This window comes from Canis lupus, chromosome 1 (genome assembly GCF_011100685.1).
Source record: "Canis lupus familiaris isolate Mischka breed German Shepherd chromosome 1, alternate assembly UU_Cfam_GSD_1.0, whole genome shotgun sequence".
Classification (NCBI taxonomy): domain Eukaryota; kingdom Metazoa; phylum Chordata; class Mammalia; order Carnivora; family Canidae; genus Canis; species Canis lupus.
Genome location: NC_049222.1, coordinates 30,655,238 through 30,675,731, shown reverse-complemented (window position 1 = coordinate 30,675,731; position 20,494 = coordinate 30,655,238). Strand labels below are relative to the sequence as shown.

At 40.5% G+C, this 20,494-nt stretch overlaps 1 protein-coding gene across 1 annotated transcript; it reads left to right on the top strand.

Moving 5' to 3' along the window:
* The first annotated feature begins 3,307 nt into the window (after nucleotides 1–3,307).
* Nucleotides 3,308–19,758, top strand: PERP (p53 apoptosis effector related to PMP22). Its single transcript, XM_038526136.1, has 3 exons — nucleotides 3,308–3,667; nucleotides 14,168–14,308; nucleotides 18,263–19,758. Exons 1-3 carry the CDS (start codon nucleotides 3,454–3,456, stop codon nucleotides 18,487–18,489), a joined length of 582 nt encoding a protein of 193 aa, XP_038382064.1. The 5' UTR covers nucleotides 3,308–3,453; the 3' UTR covers nucleotides 18,490–19,758.
* The last annotated feature ends 736 nt before the right edge of the window (nucleotides 19,759–20,494 follow it).

Here is a 20,494-nt window from a genome sequence, read left to right as displayed (position 1 = left end):
AGGGAGAGGGAGAAGCAGGTTCCCTATGGGGAGCCTGATGTGGGACTCGATCCCAGGACCCCAGGATCATGACCTGAGCCAAAGGCAGACACTCAACCACTGAGCCTCCCAGGCACCCCAAGAAAGTAGAAAGTTTTATGGAGGAAGACATCACAGTAGCGCGTGGAATAAAGAGATCAATGACATCTATTGAATTTGGCAAATATGAGCTTACTGGTGACCTTTGTGAGAACAGTTTTAGTAGGATATTGGGCACAGACCCAAGGGTGTGCTTTTAGTAGCTTGAGAGAGATAATTGTGTATGTTTCTTTCCAATTCTGTGTTCAGTGACATCAGATGGTATCTGGAAATCAGTCTTGGGAGAGTTTTACATGATAGAAATTGGCAAATGCTACAAATCAAGGACTTCGGGGGAGGGTCAGAGAGTTGGTTGTTAATCATTTACCATCACACCACTGGGTAGAATAGACAGGAAGGAATAGAAGGGGAGAGAGTGGAGACAATGAAAAGTTTGCAGGAACCGGGGAGGAGTGAGATGGGATAAAATTAGAGGCTAAACACAGGGTCAGTGAGAATTAGACTTCAGGCTGCCTGATTTTCCTGTCCCGTGTTCATTCTACTACCACCTACACAGCTCTTGCTTTGGTTTACTGGTGAGGACATGGCAGCTTAAATGGGTCCATTTCATTACAGCTCAGGGGACAACTGGTAGTGGGTTGGATGTTTACAGAGGCAGAGAGCAGGGAAAGAAAGAAGGAAACTTTAGGAGAAATATTTTCCAAACTCTTATAAACGGTTATGGTGGCAGATAGCACCGGCTTTGGTGACAAATGGCCTGGGGTGATGTGTGGGTTTGCCACTCAGGGACTGTGTGGTCTTGAACAAGTTGCTTAACTTCTTTGTGACCCAGTCTTCTCATCTATAGGAAGCTGATAGTAGTATACACCTGGAGGATCTGAGGGACTTGGAGCACTTACTAGCACATGGAAAACTCCCAACAAATGTTAGCTACTATGACCGTTAGACAAGGCAGTAAAACTACATACTGTTATTTTTAAAATTTACATATTTATATATTTTTTGTTTGTGATATTTATTGCCTTTATAACCATAAAAATCCAAATGTATAAAAGTAAAACCCTGTTTCAGATACACTTTACGTTGGCAGGTGCTCTGTGATCCCTGGACTATCCAGCAGAGGGAACTACTTAATGGTCTGTTCTCCAGAATCCACCATTTCACCAGGATGGCTGGGATGAATGGTGGCGTTGTCCGAGAAAAGTTAATAATTTACAGTTGGTATTCTCATAAGGAATGTGTTCCTTGTGAACATGCAAGGGCCCCTTTCCAATCTTAGTAAAGTGCGAAACCAATGTGAAAATCATCACCATCACCATTTTATTGTGGCTTACTATGTGCATACGCTATTCTGCATGCTTTAGGGTATTAACTCTTAAAACTCATTGCAACACTATGTGGTGAGCATGATCCATTTATAGATGAGGAAACTGAGGCACAGCGAAGCTAAGTGTTCCAGTGTCACACAGCTAGCATGAGGATCTGAACCTGAGCTGTCTGGTTCCACCACAGTCTGTGAGACATACATTAGGCTCCTTCTGGTTTGAACCCAGCCAGGGTGGGTTTAGTCTCTTCCAGAAATTCAGAAGAGCTACTTTCCTTGCTTTCACCTCGACACTAATGAGTTCTTTTCCTCAAATCTCTTGGAAGAAGAAAAAGAAGGCATTTCTAGTCCAAGATCATTTAGAGATATTAAGACCCATGAAACTCAGATTTTGTCTGAAACCACTTTGCTTATGATCAGTACTCTATTTATCTATAAGAATGTGACTTTTTCCCCTCACTAATATATTATAGGCACAGCTAATTAAACAAATATTTACATTACTTTTGAAAACCCTGAAAGCTTATTTTCTTTACACAATCTACACCATATGCAGTTAACTCTTGGCAGAAGCCCCCCTTATGCTATTCTTTCAAAGTGAAAATATTTGCCTTTAAGGAAAATATGTGAACTTGGCTTATGTAAAATTAAGGCTGGAGAAATTTTTTCATGTGGTTTCAAACACTTTCGCGCTTTTATTTTATTAGTCCTCAAAAATGGCGAGAGAACGCCTAAGGCAAAATAGTATTCTTTTTCTTTTGAAAGTACCAAGCTGAAATACAGAGAACTAAAATTTTAAAGGTGGCTAAATACCCCCCCCCCCTTCTTTTATGTTAAATTGGTGGGAAAAGCAAGCGACTCAGAAGAAATCTGTGAAGGTACAAGGTAAGATATAACTCTCATTTAAAAAAAAAATGTGATGCTCATTAAAAACAAAAAACAAAACAGATGTGACCCTCGTTGGATGTTTTTCATGATTTGCCCAAGGCCACCATGGAGCGAGACACTGAGAATTGGTTTCTCTTCAATGGCACACCCAGTGGCACCCCCTCACCCCTCCATCCTACCTCACCCCCTGCCCCACTCGAGTCAGGGTGGTGAGAGAAGGAGGGCCAGGCCCTGGAGGTGGCATTTAGGTGACATATTTTTTTTATTTGGAGAAACCTCAACAGAGTAAATAAGCGGAGTTTAAAGTGGGGTTTAAATATGGACAGATCTGCGGTTGGGGGTGGACAGCCGCAGAGGGGACCTGACGGTTCCTGGGAGGCCAGATGAGGCGCTGCCAAGGCCGGAGGGAGTGTGTTCGCGCGTCAAGTGCCCGGTGAGCGCCTCCAAAGCCGCAGACCCCGGGCTCGACGCCGGGACACACGGGTACAGGAAACACGGCCCGGGCTGGCCCAGCGCGGCCGACCCGGCAGCCCAGATAAGGTACGAAGGGAGCCAGGGTGCAAGGTACAAAGGTGGCCCAGGAGGAAGCGGCCGCCCCGCCGCGGGGGGTCGGGGGCGGGCTCGGGGCGCAGCGCTGACCCACAGCCCCGCCGCGCGCACGCATCCCAGGCCGCTCGGAACCTGAGGCCGCGGCCGCGGAAGGTCAGCGCATTATCCGCCGTCGGGGACGGAATACTTAGCGGGCCCGCCTGGGTCGAGACGCGCTCCCGGCGAGGCACTGGGCGGCAGGCTCGCTTGGCGCGGGCGGCCGCGGGCGGCGGGGAGCGGGGAGCCGGGCGGTGGGGGCGAGGAGGCGCGCGCCGCGGCAGCGAGGCCGGGCCCCGGGGCGGGCGGGTGGGGCTCCGCGGCGCCCGGGTCACCCGAGCCGGCCCCGCCTCCGCCCGCGCGCACCCGGCCGGCCGGGCAGGTCGGGGCGGCGCGCCGTGAGTCACCGGAATCTAGGTGGGGCCCGGGCGCCCCGAGCCGCGTCCTCCCGGGAGCCGCCTCCCCGCGGCCCCTTCCCTTTTGTCGCGCTGCCCGCGCTGGCGGGCCACTCTCCGCCGGCGTCCCAGCCCCGCGCGCTCCTCCGCCCCGCGCCCCGCGCCCCGCGCCCCGCCGTCGAGATGCTGCGCTGCGGCCTGGCCTGCGAGCGCTGCAGGTGGATCCTGCCCCTGCTGCTGCTCAGCGCCATCGCCTTCGACATCATCGCGCTGGCCGGCCGCGGCTGGCTGCAGTCGAGCGACCACGTCCAGACGTCCTCGCTGTGGTGGCGATGCTCCCAGGAGGGCGGCGGCAGCGGGTCCTACGAGGAAGGCTGCCAGAGCCTCATGGACTTCGGTGAGTGCCGGCGCCTCCGGGAAGCCCTCCGGGCTGCGGCTGGGCGGGCGCAGCCTTCCGAAGCCGCCCTTCGCGAACGGTCTGAACTGGGGCAGAGGTAGTGAGTGACTGGGAGAAAAAAGAAAAAAAAAAAAAAAAGTTTAGAGCTTAGGTTTCGGCATCCGATCTGAACAAAACGGAGTAACAGCTTTGGGTGGCCCAAACCAGGCTCACCGCTGGACGGAAATGGCCCTAGTGTAAGCTCTGTTTTTTGTAGGGTTTGTCAGTTACATGCAAAAGGTGATTTTTTTCAGGCATTGAAAAGTTTTAGAAGAAGAAATGTAATGGACAACCTGTATTTTCTTGGAGACCTGCCAAAATCTCTTACCATTATACCTCCTCCTGTGTTTCTTTGTAAGATTAAAATATAAATATTAAAATACGCGCCTTCCCGAGGTCGGTGTTTTCGTTTACTTGAACTAAGCGAAAGCAACTCTTCTTCCATTAAAAAAAAGGCTTTTCCATCAAAGTTTTTAGCAGTTATGATCTCAGCAGGTACTACAGTATTTTTAAGCGTCAGTCTAGTCCTGGTTAGCTTTTGTTTTAGGGAGTGTCTTTATGACTTAAGTAGGGCACTGTTTAAAAACCTCACTTATCTTAATCTGATTTGTAATCTATGCAGCAAACACATCTTCTACACCAGCAGAATGAAACAGAGTTGACAAGTTTAATATATCTCAGAGGGAGTGTTTTATTTTTCCAGCATGAAGGCAGCCTGGGTGTTTCACTTAATAGGCCCCGACTGGAGAGGAGCACTTTCCTGTCTGCTGCCACCCTCTGCTTAGGGCTGTCCTGAGAACAGCTGGGATCTGTTGTGATTAGCAATGTGGGCCTGGGGTGCAGGAGACAAGAGTTTAAGTATGAGCATAGTCGGAAACTTAAAGCTAAATGCTACTGAATGAGGCCTTAGCAACTGAGTTTAATAGTTTTAAACTCAGAAAGAAGGCTACCCTGCCTTTTTTTCATTCCCTGCTAGGACCACTGACTTGATTCTTTACTCCAAAGTTGTCCACGGCTTCCAAGCACACGGTTTATTTGTGGTTCTTGTGCCCCGTATCCAGAGCTTGGTGCTGTATCTTATCTACTGTGGAATTGTGTGGAGGTTCCCACTTTGTGCTTTCCCGCAAAGGGAGTGCATGGTCCTCATTAGCAGGTAATAAAATGTAAAGACTGCATGGAATTCCTGCTTTCCTTAAAGTCTGTGTTTTTCCTCTCTTAAAACAAACAGACCGCCTGCCAGGGTTTCTATTATCTCAGATCTTTTGAAAGGAAATTAATTTCTTTGAAGTAAAGTATCTGTATCTTTTAGTTAAAATGCATTGGAGCCCAGGGTCTTGTAGGGGACTTAATAGGACTGCTTTAGACGAGTGTGTTTTTAAACAGACTGGATAATCGTGCTTGAGAACAAAAACTAATACAGATCCAAAGAGCATGCCGCAACCCCCTCCTCCACCCCTTGCTTATGAAGTAAGAAGTTTAGCACACCACTGGAAGGGAGGTGCAGTAGAGCCACCAGCAGCACTATTGCTGGGACATGATCCAGCTTGCAAGGTTTTGGCTGTGACTGCAGTCCTCTTGTGAAACTCACACAATGAGGTTTTTATTTTTCTTGACTTGCAAGATGAGCTCACCTTCGGAGGGTGTGGCGCCTCCAGCTTCAGAATGATATGGTGCTTTGTATATGGAAGAGAATGAGCAGGTTTTGTTGGTTTGATATTTTTTAATTAGGAGTTTAAAGCATTCACTCTTCTAATTGTAAAGACAACACTGATCCAGTGATAAACTATATTTCAATTTGATATAGAAATTGGCCTTTGGTAAAGTTCAATTTTCCAAGTAGGTCTTGAAAAATCTATTACTACCTTTATGATGCAGCAAGACCGATTTTCATAAGTGGGTGGTGGCTTTAACCTCCCAGTTAAGTTATTCCTATGACCTTTGCAAAGATAAGTAAGTGCTAATAATGTGTTAGACGCAGCTTTTGCTCATGACCTAGAATCAAATCATGAATCCGGGATCCACTGTCATCAGGTGTCCATGGGAAGAACCATATAGATGTGAACTCCCCAAAGAGAGGTCCATCTCAGGCTACTGTGGTCAGAGATGAGTTGGGAGTGTTTACTATACTTTCACTTCATTTTCTGTCGTGGCAAATTTTGCTTCACAAGTATACAAATTGTGTATTTCTACACTGTAGGGAGATTTTCTGGACATCTTTAACTCTGGAGATTTTCAGATAACTTCAGTAAGGCTTTGTGGAAAACAATATGTTTACAGGAGGTTTATCTAAAATGTAGTAAAAGATTTATACACACTCCCACATAAGTATAAGCACAAGGAGTAAGGTAAATGGCTCTAGTTAATATGGTATTTCAGTGCAGAGAATTGTGTTTATCTACTCTTTAAAAACTTCTTGATTATGTACTAGAAAGTATACATTGTGATTTACCATTGTAACTATTAAGAAAATATATTTAATATTTAAATATATAATATATTTAAGAAAATATATCTTCTTATTACAAAGTGACCATTTCTTTCTATTAATTGATATTAATAACATTAATATGTTCATTTTATTATTAAAAACACAGATCATTCCTGGCAAATCTTTTATTTTTATTTTTATTTATTTATGATAGTCACACAGAGAGAGAGAGAGAGAGAGAGAGGCAGAGACACAGGCAGAGGGAGAAGCAGGCTCCATGCACCCGGAGCCCGACATTGGGTTGGAATTCAATCCCGGGTCTCCAGGATCGCGCCCTGGGCCAAAGGCAGGTGCCAAACTGCTGCGCCACCCAGGGATCCCATTCCTGGCAAATCTTGGCAATAATCCTAATAATATAGCTGTTTCTATAAAGGGAAATAGTTCCTAAGAACTATGTAAAATGCAGAATATTATATTCCCCATGGTTATTGACAGTTTTTTTAAGGAATTTCAGATTGCTACATCACCTCATTTTTCCTCATAAGTGAGCCACATTATACATGGAATATTTGCCTTTACATGATATTAACAACTGAGTAAATACCCAGCTTAACCAATACTTGCTTAATTTTTTTTTTTTTTAATTATGAGCATGTAGAGCATTGAAAGAATCTCACATTTATATTTGTCCAAATGGGGAAAGAACATCCAAATGATCATTCAAATTTCACATATAAATAAAATGCAAAATTGCATTTGAATGCATATTCATGCATACTGTTTTTGTTCTGCTGGCACCCATCCCTCCCCTACCCAGTTTTAAGAAAACAACACATCAGGAGCATATTTTAAATATCAATGATACAGATTTCAAATCTCAAGCAGGCTCCTACTTGTCAGGGTGGAGACAAATGGTGATGAGTTTACCAAGAATGGCAGTGGGGAGTCAGTGCAGCTAAGTCAAAGGGTGCTTGCCTCAGCTCTGCACTCAGAAGTTCAGAGCTTCATCTTTACCAGATGCCTTTGAATACCACACAGTGCATTGCATGTGGCTTTGTTTTGTTTTGTTTTTAACATGAAATTGGTCTTGGATAAGTCCAGGAATCAGAGTATTATAAGAAGTATTTTTTTAGATCATTTCACCCTATGGTTCTTAAATATGTAGGAAATGAGAAAGATAAGTACCAACTTAATAGGTTTACATTAGGCTAAATTTGACTTAAAGAACCATGTTGAGATGATGCTCTTTTGCTGGGAGGCAGGGTGAGGTATTGAAATGTTATTATTTTATGAAATTAGGCATTAGTGGATAGATTATTCTGGGTGTGTGTGTGTGTGTTCATGGTTTTACCTAACAAAATAAAAAGTTGGCTAGTACTCAGTTGATTTTCATAATTAAAATATATATGTCTATTGACTTATAAAATCCAGACGTGTAGGAACCAGTGATCTAGTCCACTTGCTGCACTTAGCAGTAAATCAACAGAGAGCCCCATTCCCTTTTAAGTGACCTAACTTGTTTTCTTCCGTCTAGCGGGCACAGACTCCTAGGCTATAAAGAAGGGTGTAAGAGTGCACCTGTTCAAGCTTTCACCAAAGCCTGTGCTCATCAACACCACCCGTGACAAGCTAAGCCTCTCCCCTTTGTTCCACAACATAACTCAGTTCTCTGGACACTGCTGTTTGTCTAAAAGTACTTGTCTTACACTGATGGAGTTCCAATACGCTTCCATGCAAATTCTACTTCCCAGCTGCCTTCATCTAACAAACTTTCAAATCTGTGAGGATAGATCCCCAATTCCCTGCTAGTTATCTTTACTCAGTTCAGGGTAGAAATCCCTGTTTTCACATCTTCCTGTGTAGGGTGGTTTCCCCACTGAGACTTTCAAAGAAAACCATAAAGGGGGAAAGGACCACAGTTCTATAAAAACACAGTGGTAAGTAGTTATCTTCAGGTTCAGTTTCAGGAGAAAATGTGGGGCATGCAAAGAATCTCACACCAACTAGATGCCATCCCATGTGACCCTGACCTTGCTTTACTGCCTTCTAAAGCTTCTACAAAATCACTTCTTCTGATGTAGATTTTTTTGGAGTCCTGTTACGAGTTGTCCTCTAGATTTTTGCTACTCAAAGTATCCAGACCAGAAGCATCCACATTATCTGGTGGTTATAGGACACTCAGTGTCTCAGGCCCCACCTCCTGAATCATAATCTGCATTTTAACAAGATCCTTGGGTGATCTGTAAGCACTTTTCTGGTTTCAGAAGCACTGGCCTCTGTTCCTGCAGATTATCTCCTCATTGGACATGCACCAGTCTTTTTGAATATATGTTCCACCCATGTGTATATTCATTATATATTGTATATATCTTGTTTGTGTAGGTAGGATCTTTTTAATTTTTTTGTCATGAATCCAGTTTTCATTTCTGATATAAAGAATCTGTTTGACATAAAGAACCCTATACAAGCAGTATGAGATCTGACAAAAGCTCAGATTTACTAGGTAGGGCCTTTGTACTATTACTAGATGAATCGATTGTTCTAGAAAGGGACCCTACTGTAATTGGATGACAGGTTGGTATCTGCAGGGCACTGAGTAAGGGGCTAGGCCAGACTGTCTTGGTCAGTGTTGGGTGCCTACATGAGAAATTACTGAAGAATACAGCAAATCCCTTAAAAGAAACACTAACTTTGGAGGAAAAATTGGTGACAGCCTGCAGAGTATTACCCACAATACTAAAAATATTAGTAATGTTTTCATCTTACAAAGTTTTTTTTTCCCTTTTACAAGTTTCAGTTTATGGTTTCTAGATTGGCATTCAAGGTATTTATTTTATCTATCTATCTATCTATCTATCTATCTATATTTATCTATCTATCCTACTTTCTTAGTAGTTGACGTTACTGGTCTTTTCCTAGCTGTATTTACCTTGTAATGTTGTATTTTTTTCTTTCTTTTTTTGGGTAACATTGTATTTTCATATGTCGTCACTGGAAAAAAGATACAGCATTTTTCTTATGCAAAAAACTTAAAAATGTTTCCTAGGAAAAACTTAGGATTTCATTAGTGACTGTTAGTTTTGATTTAGTGTTGAATCTTTGCAAGTGATAGCAAAATTAAGTAAGCTGTTCTTCATCCAAATGGATCTTTTTTTTTTTTTAAGATTTTATTTATTTACTTATAGAGATGCAGAGAGAGAGAGGGGCAGAGACACAGGCAGAGGGAGAAGCAGGCTCCATGCAGAGAGCCTGACGCAGGACTCCATCCAGGGTCTCCAGGATCACGGCCCTTGGCTGCAGGTGGCGCAAAACCGCTGCGCCACCAGGGCTGCCCATCCAAATGGATCTTTAATGAATCTTATAAAGTGGATTTATAAGGCTGCTGGTTTCTTTGATAATAGGAACTTCTCCAAGTGATACTTAGAAAATAAATTTAGGACATAACAGATTATATGTAACACCAGATTGATTTTCCCTTAAGGAGAAAGAACAAACAAGAAACATTCCTGCACAGAAATACAGCATCTGTTTACCTGGAGTACTTGAGCACGACTTGTGGTCTCAATTCAAAGAGTGCCAATTGATGATGAGAATCTTCCCTGCTCTCTATCACAAACCGCAATTAGGAAAGGCAATAAAATTTTGCACATAAAGGGCAGACTTCTTCACAATAAAGATGGACATACTGCCTTCCAAGAGCCAAGGACCATCTATCTGTTCAATCATGGAAGAAGTAGTAGGATAAGTTTTAAAAGCTGATATTTTTATATTGGGGTTGGTAAATATGGTATAATTTAGACCATGATATAATATAAAAATATAAATAGTTCCCAAAAGGGTTGGGTAAATTTGTAGGTATTAAGCTCATTCTGGGTATTTGAGACCAAAGGTATTTGGAGCACAGACTTAACTGTTTTTTGTTTTGTTTTGTTTCTAGATTTTATTTATTTATTTGAGAGAAAGAGATAGTGAGATAGCAAGAGAGAGCACAAGGAGGGAGGAGGAGGCTCCCTACTGAGCAGGGAGCCAGCCCAAAGTAGGGCTCCAGCCCAGGATGCTGGGATCATGACCTGAGCCAAAGGCAGACACTTAACCAACTGAGCCACCCAGACACCCCTTAACTTTTCAAAATGTCTGTCATGGAGATATGCCATGTCATAAGTCTACATGGCTGTCGGCCTTCTTGGGCAGAATATTGGGCTGGAATGACCCTGCTTAGACCAGGGTCCATCTCATCATTTTATAGCAAAATAGTCATTGATATGAGAAGGCAGGTTGTCTTACTTGTCTTCATCAGCCAGATCTTCAAAACCTTGCCTAGATTTTAGTCTTAAGTGGTAGTTAAATGATTCAGTGTGGGTGTTTCCATGCTGCAAGAGCAGGTTATACGTGTTCTACTTCTAGGGAAGCCTTTCTCAATACAAAATGCTACTTAATTTGCTGTTTTGATTTTCTGTAGACTCAGCATTTTGAGTAAACAAGTTACTACTGAATTATTTAACCTAGCATAGACCAAGTTCTTAAAATGGGCTGTGTTTCTGTTTGTGTTCACCTGTTGGCTTCAGGTTAGTGAGGTGAACTGGCTTTCTATTTTCTTAGTTCAAGTATTTGAAACTAAGTGTAAATCACACCTCAGCTATTATGTTAGAGGAAGTAGTAATAGCAAAATCTGTATTATCTTCCCCAAATAAATAGGAATAATTATTGATATTACTATTCATAGCTATATTTTTAAAACTCTAGTCTGTGACTATAAAGTTATCAATATATATTCCTTGTTAGGAAGTTTTATTGTTATTTTTGAAAATTCACATTCTGATATGCAATTTTTCATTACGTTTGCATTCCTGTGCATGTTTATACAGATATATAGCCTTTTATTGCACAGTTTCTAACCTGTGAACTCAACTTAAAAGGAAAAATCAGTATCTGCTTACTTGACTTTAATCATTGGATTTAATTGAATGTAGTGATTAGTAGTAGCCATAAAAATCCATAGAAATGTGACTGTTATTAACAGTGGGTCACATACTGAAAATAAAATGCTCTCCTTTTTGGCAGTACTGCATCTGTTTTTATGAGATTAATCATCTCTCTTAGTTCTTCTTAAACTTTAGTATGGCTATAAGAAATGTCAGTCAGGTGCAGATTCCTGGGTACTATCTCTTGAGTTCTAATTCAGTGGGTCAGAGGAAACTGCAGAAATTTATATTTTTAATAAGCACCACTGATGATTTTGACACAGTGGTCTATGGACTAGACTTTGAGATGGTCTGATGGTCCCCTTCTCTTGCATTTTCCCTTACTTGAAGGACAAGGCAAAAGTGAGATTGTTTCACATTCTGGCTTTGTTCATTTCTGTTTTAAAATAACACATTTCTATTTTACCTTGCCCCTAAGATCTCTTCTTGATCTCCAGAAAGAGAAAAAAGGTCTGGAGGAAAGTAAGGAAAATTATAAATATAAATTAGGCCCACTCATGCACTGTCTCAGCCTCATCCTGCAGCGATATTAAGGGATAATTTGTGGGGAAATGTGGTATTTCTGAGGCATATAAAAATGTTTCTTCTCCTTAATAACCTACTATGTCTCAGTCATTCATAAACCTAGAGGAAGATCTGGAAGGAGCGTGGGGATTAGAGAATCAACAGGGAAACTTTGTTCAGGCTTGTCTATAACAGATGGAGATGTAAATATGTGGTGGGTAACTGAGGAATAAGAATGTGATGATGCAGAACTTTCCAATATAGGGGAAAAAATGAAAAAACTTGAGATCCTGGAGAGAAGTCATAGGCATACTTGAGAAACTTCTTGAACGGTAAGGGGCAGAGAATTCCTAACTCCCTGCCCTTTCACACAAGAGCTGTCATCCTCACAATAATCTTGAAAGAAGGCATTTTTCATCCTGGTTAGCAGATGTGCAGGCTGATGGTGGCTAATTGGTGGTGGAGGCAGGGTATAAATGAGGTCCAACTGGCTTCCAAGCCCCGGCTCCTCTCGGCTCTCTGACATCCTTTTCCTTTGGCCAGTCAAATGATCTATCATTAAGGGAGGAGACATTTGTCAGCCAAGCTGTGTTCCAGTAGGAGCAAAACCAGGGCAGATGTGCACATGACTGTCTTTTTCGAGTGCAATACAGAGTGATAGGTTAAGAGCACATGTTCTTCCATCAGCAAAAGGATAAATAAAATGTGGGCTCTACATACAACAGAATATTTTTTGACCATAAGAAGGAATGAAATGTTGGTACAGCCCTGAAGACCTTTCGGCTAGGTGAAAGGAGACAGTCACAAAAGGCCATGCAGTATGGACCCCATTTTTAGGAAATGTCCAGAATAGACAAGTTTGTAAAGCCAGAAACTAGATTAATGGTTGCCTGAAGCTGGAGAGACGAATGGCAAGTGACTGCCAATGGATATGTGGCTTCTTTTGGGGGTGATGAAAATTTTGGAATTGTAAGTGATGATTGGTTGCACCACCCTGTGAATATAGTAGAGACCACTGAATTGTTTGAAAGAGTGAATTTTCCAGGATGTAAATTATATATCTGAAAAGAATCATGTGTTGTATTTAGACCAAGCTTGAAATCAAACTCTGATTGAATCACTTAACAGCTCTGTGGCTGTGGGCAGGTCATTTGAACTTTCAAAGCCTTACTAGATCCTCATTTCTAAAGAAATGATGATAAAGATTTTTTTATCTTTAAGTAATCTCTATCCCCAACATGGGGCTTGAACTTAACAACCCTGAAATCAAGAGTCGCATGCACCACTGACTGAGCAAGCCAGACACTCCACTAAAGAAATAATGATAATATGAACCTTTAAAAGGTATTGTGGGAGTGTCTTGGTGATTCATTTGGCTAAGCGTGCGACCTTTGATTTAGGCTCAAGTCACAATCAAGACCTGTGTCAGGCTCTGCAGTGGGCATGGAACCTGCTTAACCTTTCTCTCCTTCTCCATCTGCTCCTCCCCTGCCTCCCTCTCTTAAGCAAAACAAAATAAAATAAAATAAATCAAAAGTTATTGTGAAGATTTAGTGAATGCATGCCAAGTTCTTAGCTCAGTGCCTGGCACAGAGCAATTATGTCATCAATGTTAGTTATGCCCTCCAGAAAGCAGGTTGTATTGGAAGAGATTTTTGAAATCAGTGCAGGTTGCACAATGGGAATTATTGACTGGAATTGTTAGCCTGGGTATCATGGCTCTCCCTGTTTCTACAGGTTCAAGGTAAAACAAGGAGGTACTCGTGAGGATTTTCAAACCCAGAACTCAATTTTCACTTCATCTTGGTTGCTTATAAGGCTCATATCCATAATTAAGAATCCTTGCACTATAAATTGCAAAGTTAAAATTTAGACAATTGGATATATGTGCACCTAAACTTGTTATAAAAATCACAGCTTCTTTATAATTAAATTGTTTTAGCTCACCTCTCTGCCTGGCCATAAGTAGATTTTCAATGATTATTTTGGCACAGAACCAGACATTAATATGAAACAAAGGTCTTTTTAAAGGTATTTGAACCATTTGCTAAAGGGATTCTAATTTAATTGTTCAACACTAAAAATGTTGTTTATTATGGTTGTGTTATGTTAGAACTTGTATGAACTTTTTATTTTATTTATTTTTTAAAGGACTTTATTTATTTATTTGAGAAAGCACGAGAGAACAAAGTGGGGGGAGGAGCAGAGGGAGAGGGAGAAAACCTTTTAAATATACCTGTTTATATGGCTTCTTTATTACATGAGAAATAGTTGAATGAATTTTAACTTTCGTTTCAAAGATAGAAACATTTGCCCCAAATCTGGGGGTAGAAGACGTTACTGGAAGCAATTTATTAGTGCCCTCCATATGAATTGCTTACTTCTCCCTTTGAGATATGGAGATGTGTAAGTACTGTCAAAAAGACTCCTTTCACCCAACTATAGGTAGTAGAAAATAAAAAAAAAACGAAAATATTGATACTTTGATAAGGGATTTTTAAATTTGGCATGTGTATCTTATTAATCACGGTTTCTTTTCTCCCACAGCATGGGGAAGGGCAGCGGCCGCCATGCTCTTCTGTGGCTTTATCATCCTGGTGATCTGCTTCATCCTGTCTTTCTTTGCCCTCTGCGGACCCCAGATGCTCGTCTTCCTGAGAGTGATTGGAGGCCTCCTGGCCCTGGCAGGTAAGACTAAGTCAGCGGTTCTTCATTCATACCTTCCATAGACATCATCATAGTACTGCCCAACCCACCATTCTTGACAATTACACTTCCAGGTCTATTGTCAGAAAACGTGTCACCAGGGGCAGAAGTAACAGAGATGTGTTCTTTAGGGTCCAGGTGCCTTTCTTCCTGGAGGAGGTCTCAGATGATATCTTGTGTTCTCCATCCACGCTGCATGCTGCTGTCTCTTGTAGGTGACCCCACGTCCAGCAACACCCCTACTTGGAGGGACCAGGGCTGACACAGTGTGCTGTTTCCATGGGGTGTCCCAGTGCTGGCTTCCTGTGAGCCCCTTGCTATGGGGACTGGGATGTCCCTGAGCCATCTTACTTATTGAAGGTGTATTACAGTCTTATGTCCCAGGTCATGGAAAGGTTTTCTGCAGGGGGACGGGAGACCCTAGGAAAGACCAGATCTGGAACTGCCTTTTTGTATCATAGAGCTGATTCTGAGGGGTGGGAAATGGAGTGAGGCAGGTGGCTGTGGTCAGAGTGAACACTGATTAATGGACTACAAGAACTAGGAATCTAGGACCAAGAATTATTTGAAATTTCCGTTGGTCCCTGGCACTAGGGACCTCAGTCACAGAACTGAATTTAGATGGATCACTGGATTTTTCTGACAAAGAGAAAAGAGAAGGTGCTGATAAGGTTAAGGCCACAGGTCTGTTTGACATAGCAACTTAGGCCCTTGGGATCAAAGCAAAAATCCAGCCACAGACCTGGGGTGCAGGTATAGAGTGAGCACATGGTCAGAAGCCTTGGATTTAGGAGAGGTACATAAGGTAAAGCAGGAGCCCAGAGAGAGACCACCTTGTGCTGGATTCTCTGAGCTTAGGGAACGTGTTCCCAGAGCCCAGGGCAGGATGAGTTGGGAGTGCGGGGGGAGGGTGGAGAGTAGGGGAGAGGGAGGAGGACCCTGGCTCAGAGAAAGGGGGTGGCTCAGAGAACCAACCTGTGCAGGCCCAACCTTCACCTGTATATTTGAGCATTTCTCTTGATTGAACATAAGGTTTACTCTGGTTTTCTTTCTGTCTCAGAGTTTCCTTTTAGAATAATATTTTAAAATTAGGAGCAGTTTGGAACCACAAAACATGAAGAATCTTATTGAATCCCATCTCTACTTCTATTTGGCTTTCATAGTTAAATTTATAAGGCCTTATCAAGGAAACACACTTGATATCTTTTCTTCCACACATCTTAGAAGACTAGCTAGATGCCTGTTCCAATCACCATTAGAAACACACTAGGATATTAATGTTCATTACCATATGACCCAGGAATTCCACTTTTAGGTATATATCCCAAAGAACTGGAAGCAGGGATTTGAACAAATACTTGTACACACATGTTCATAGTGGTATTTGCCATAGCCAAAGGTGGAAACAACTCAAGTGTTCATCAGGACAAAATGGTTAAATATTTATGTACACACAGTGGAATATTATTCAGCCATTAAAAGGAATAAAGTTTTGATACATGGTACAGTGTGGAAGGATCTGAAAATATTATGCCAAGAAAAACAAGGTATACACACAGAAGGACAAGTATTTTATGATTCACTTATATAAAGTACCTGGAATAGGCAAATTTATAGAGATCCAAACTTACCAGGGGCTGAGGGCGGGGTGGGTAATGGGGTAAGCAGAGTTTAGGTTGGGAATATTGAAAAAGTTTTAGATACAGATAGTGATGATGGTTGCACAACACTGTGTATTTAATACTACTGAGTTGTACACTTAACAAATGATTAAAATGATAAGTATTATGTTGTATATATTTTGCCACCATTTAAAAAAAATCCCAGTAAAACTCTTTTATCCATCTTAGCATTAAAAAATGAAGATCTAAAACAAACAAACAAATAAACAAATAAATAATTTAAAAAAAGAAGATCTGACATCATGAGTCTATAAGACTCATGAATCACTGACCTCTATCTCTGACACCAATAATACATTATATGTTAATTAGTTGAATTTAAATAAAAGTTTTAAAAAGATTATGTGAGGTAATATGTGAAAAGTACTGTGTCTGGCCCTCTATAAATGTTAAGTAAAACTTTATTGATTTTTTGCTGGAGATAAAATACCATCTTAACAGGTACTGAAATTTCAAGGAAATAAAAACACATTACTAATAAAAAAATAAATAAAAATTAAGATCTAGGAATGACCAGCTTGAGCTGACAGGCTTGCAAGAATTACTATTTTCAGGAAGACTGGTTCTATGAACTCTCACAGATTCACAGCATACTGCCTTGTGTAATTCTGTGTCCTTATTTTACATTATGACTAAATACTCCTCTTTTCCTTGAGAGCTTGACAAGTAGAATGAGAAGTTTTTACAGGAGTGAAAAGCCTAGAAATCTCAATGTACTTTTAGTGGTAATAATGTTGAATTAGGGCCTACTCAACTTTTAAGAATTACTTCACAAAAACAGTTATTTTTAATTTTATATTTATTTTGGGGTTAACATCAGAAAAATTGAGCACTGATACAATTTAGATTTTACAGAAGTGGATCCAAATTGCTATACAAACTCTACATCTGATGGACCAAAATGGGTGATGAACAATATTTAACATTTACGACCAGAGGAATTAGAGAATAATGTAGTGTCTTACACAATATTTGCAGTAGATAACAAACTTCCCAAGTAAGAGTTTGCCACTTAAAGTGTGTAAGAAACAGAAATATTTAAGATCTGCACCGAGATCACCCTTCTTAAATTGCCAGAGAAGAGGAATATTTTGAGTTGAGAAATAGAAGGAATGAATCAAGATGTAGAAACACCTATGGCCTTTCTAGCAATAAAAAAAAAAAAAAAAAAAAAAAAAAAGGAAAAGAAAACAACTTTAGTTTACATCTGTGAAGATAGGGAAAAAAGTAGGTAAAAGGAAAGTAGGGGTGAGGACTATACACTCCCTGGAGCGCGGCCACCTGGCACCTCTTGGTGTAGACTTGTGTCTTAATGTTACAGAGTGAAAATGTGTTCATACCTTATGATGTGGCAGTGGACATGGGAAATAGTATGTGAAAAGAATGCAGAACACAGCATAGCATGTGGATGTTCATTATAGCTTCATAGAGTTATGCATGCTCATTGAAAAATAATACAAAAGTAGATTTAATTGAGTTCTTATTTTTTTAAGTTGCTTAAAATATTAATATGACTAATACTAATTGTGATAAGGTGACTGTTATACCAAAGAGTTTAGAAATCTTCTTGACCTGTATTTTCTTTCTTATATCCTCCTTACACTCCCCCAAGTCAGGATGATTACTCTCCTATTTTATTTCTCTTCCCCCAGCCTGGAATGCTGTTCCTCCAACCTCCATTTCTCCATTTCTATTTATTCTTCAGATTCCTGCCTCCTCTGCAGACTTTTCTGGTGCTTCTCTACATTGATCATTCACATCATTGGCTTGTTTCATTTAGTCACTCATTTATTAAATAAATATTCCAATGGTGTGCTATTAAATATCAATATCATCAAATATATGTGTATATATTATTTTTGTTAACACTGAAAATATTCACTGTGTTTGGCACAGTAAATACCAAGTGAAAAAGTACTCTTCTGAGCCACCCTGCTTTCTACTATACACCATAGTTTTGCATTTTCTACTTGAGTGAATGTAATGCTTGCACAGGCACAAAGAGAGATTCTCTAATTGCTTTCTGTCTTTCGTATATTCAGTATTCTGGTCAGTGCCAGATCTGACATACAATAGTCAATAACTTGTTTGAGCTCATGATTGATAGGTTCCCTCAACCCCTTTCATTAGCATGAAGTGGATTTAACACTTATTTAAAGGCAAAAAACAATGGTGGAAGAGGGAGTTAATCTGTTATTACCATGCATTCATTCATGGATCCGTATTCACTTTGGGATGTTTTTCTTTCCTTTAGCTGTATTCCAGATCATCTCCCTGGTAATTTATCCTGTGAAGTACACCCAGACCTTCAACCTTCATGACAACCCTGCTGTCACTTACATCTATAACTGGGCCTATGGTTTTGGGTGGGCGGCCACGATTATCCTGATCGGCTGTGCCTTCTTCTTCTGTTGTCTTCCCAACTATGAAGATGATCTTCTGGGCAATGCTAAGCCCAGGTACTTCTACACATCTGCCTAAGGTGGGGAGTGAGCAGAAGACAACGCTGCTGCCAAGATGGATCCCAGAGCAAGAAACTGTCTTTCCCAGAATCCTTTGAAACCATTTTGTAGGCAATGTTCATATCATTAGACTAGTCAATGCTAAAATAAATTTTGGGGAAAATTTCTTAAATGGTGTTAAAGTTTCATATTCATCTTTTATATATGTTTTGTAAACAAAACTTATTTCTTTTAAATAATGACCTGTAATATGCTAATATCCCCTTATATCTATGCATACCATTTATACATTTGTAAAAGAATAGGAATATGAAACTTAACCATGTATAAGGCAAAAAAAAGAAGGCTTCAAAGATTGGCTGGACCTGATCAAGTTTCTGTTTTTCCCAGATAGAATGGACTGAATCTATTAAGAGCCAATAAAAAGAGGGAGATACTAGTAAAAAATGTCAGTGACCAAATATTCTAAAAGAAATGCAAAAAGTAAATATTTTCCAAGCCTTCACTTATTTAAAGAAGTGAAAGTTTCCTAAATGCATATCGTTTGTGAGAATTTCTAACTAATATCCTAAGTAATTTTTTTTTTTTTTTTTTGCGAAGCTTCACATTAACTTGATATGGCATCTAGGAAAGTATTCTTTCATAGTCAAAGCCTGCTGCAATAGTAAGGCCTTCATATGTAGTGAAATGTTAAGATGAAATTTTCTCTTTGAAAGTGGTTTATAGGGTTGGGGTGTGGGAAAATGCTACATTAATAAATCTGTACTCTTTTGTGTCTATATGTTCAGGAACACAGTAGACCGATTAAAAGATGGGCTAGGTCTAATTCATCACGACTATAGGCATGCTTTGGTTGCTTAGTAAAGCATTAGGAATGCCATTCTTCTCACAAAGTAACATTAAAACAGCCCAAGGAGACGAAGTGGCTTGAATTATTCATCTCAGGTTGACTGGGCTCTCATCATATAGACACAGCTTCTGGTAGATAGCAATTGTAAACAACAACTTAAATGTAGTTACAAACCTGGTCGTCTTTGGAAAAAGAGATATAAACTATCTGGTATAAGACACAACAGGAGAATTCAGGGATGTGAGATTTCCCGTGAATGGCAAATAGATGATATATCACATTGACTATGATTTTTTTTTTTTTACCATTTGTACTTACATAATGAAAACCAATTCATTTTATATATCAAATTATTATTTTGTAAGTTGCAGAATAAGCAACTGCAGTTTTCATTATGAATTTTCCCCCAATAAACCAGGTGTTCTAATCTTGTTTCTAGTTTGTAGTTTTTGGTCTTGCTTTTTTTCTTTTTTCACGTCTGGGGAAGGGACTTTTAAAAAGATTCTTTGAGTGGGGCAAAATAAGAACATCGGATAAAATGAAAAATAGCTTTTCCTTAACGTTTTAAGAGTCTTGCTTATTTTAGGTATCCAGTAACAATTTTTGAATGGACTTTAAGGGATTCTAGTGGTCTGCTTCCTGGACTTCTTCCTCAATGACCAATCCCTGTCGGTACACAGATACCATACAACATCTATCTGGTGCTGCCAGCAGAGGGAAAAGGACTAACAGATCTCTTGTAGGTGCAGATGCCAGGGAGCATTTGTGTGGTTTAGCTGAAGATTCATCTTTCTCCATCTTCCTGCTTGAGATGGGATCTTCTTCCATTCAGGTAGTGGGACAGCAAGCAGTTGCTTCTTTTCCCCTTGTCCACCTTCCCAGCTGACAATGGTGTTTCAGCATGGGTTATAGGTTAAATCTCTTATGGCGTGGGTAAATGTGAAGACAGGTTGCAGGTGGTAGATTGGAGATACTTCTTACAGTGTTCTGGTTGGTTCTTGGAAGTCCATTTTTTCCCATGTTTTTCAAAATATGAGGTGAATGTTCCTCATCATAAATTTAGAAGAGTGTCACCTGGGTGATTATTTACACCAAAATTTCTTTTCTAATTCTCTGACAAGTAGAGGACTTGAAGTGACATTCAACAATGCTAAAGATGTCATCTTCTAAAATA

What these genes read in the sequence shown, in the direction of transcription:
- PERP (XM_038526136.1), top strand. Translation starts at nt 3,454, where the DNA reads ATGCTGCGCTGCGGCCTGGCCTGCGAGCGCTGCAGGTGGATCCTGCCC. An exon ending in CCAGAGCCTCATGGACTTCG is followed by an intron (nt 3,668 to 14,167) that starts GTGAGTGCCGGC and finishes TTTCTCCCACAG; the next exon opens with CATGGGGAAGGGCAGCGGCC. An exon ending in AGGCCTCCTGGCCCTGGCAG is followed by an intron (nt 14,309 to 18,262) that starts GTAAGACTAAGT and finishes TCTTTCCTTTAG; the next exon opens with CTGTATTCCAGATCATCTCC.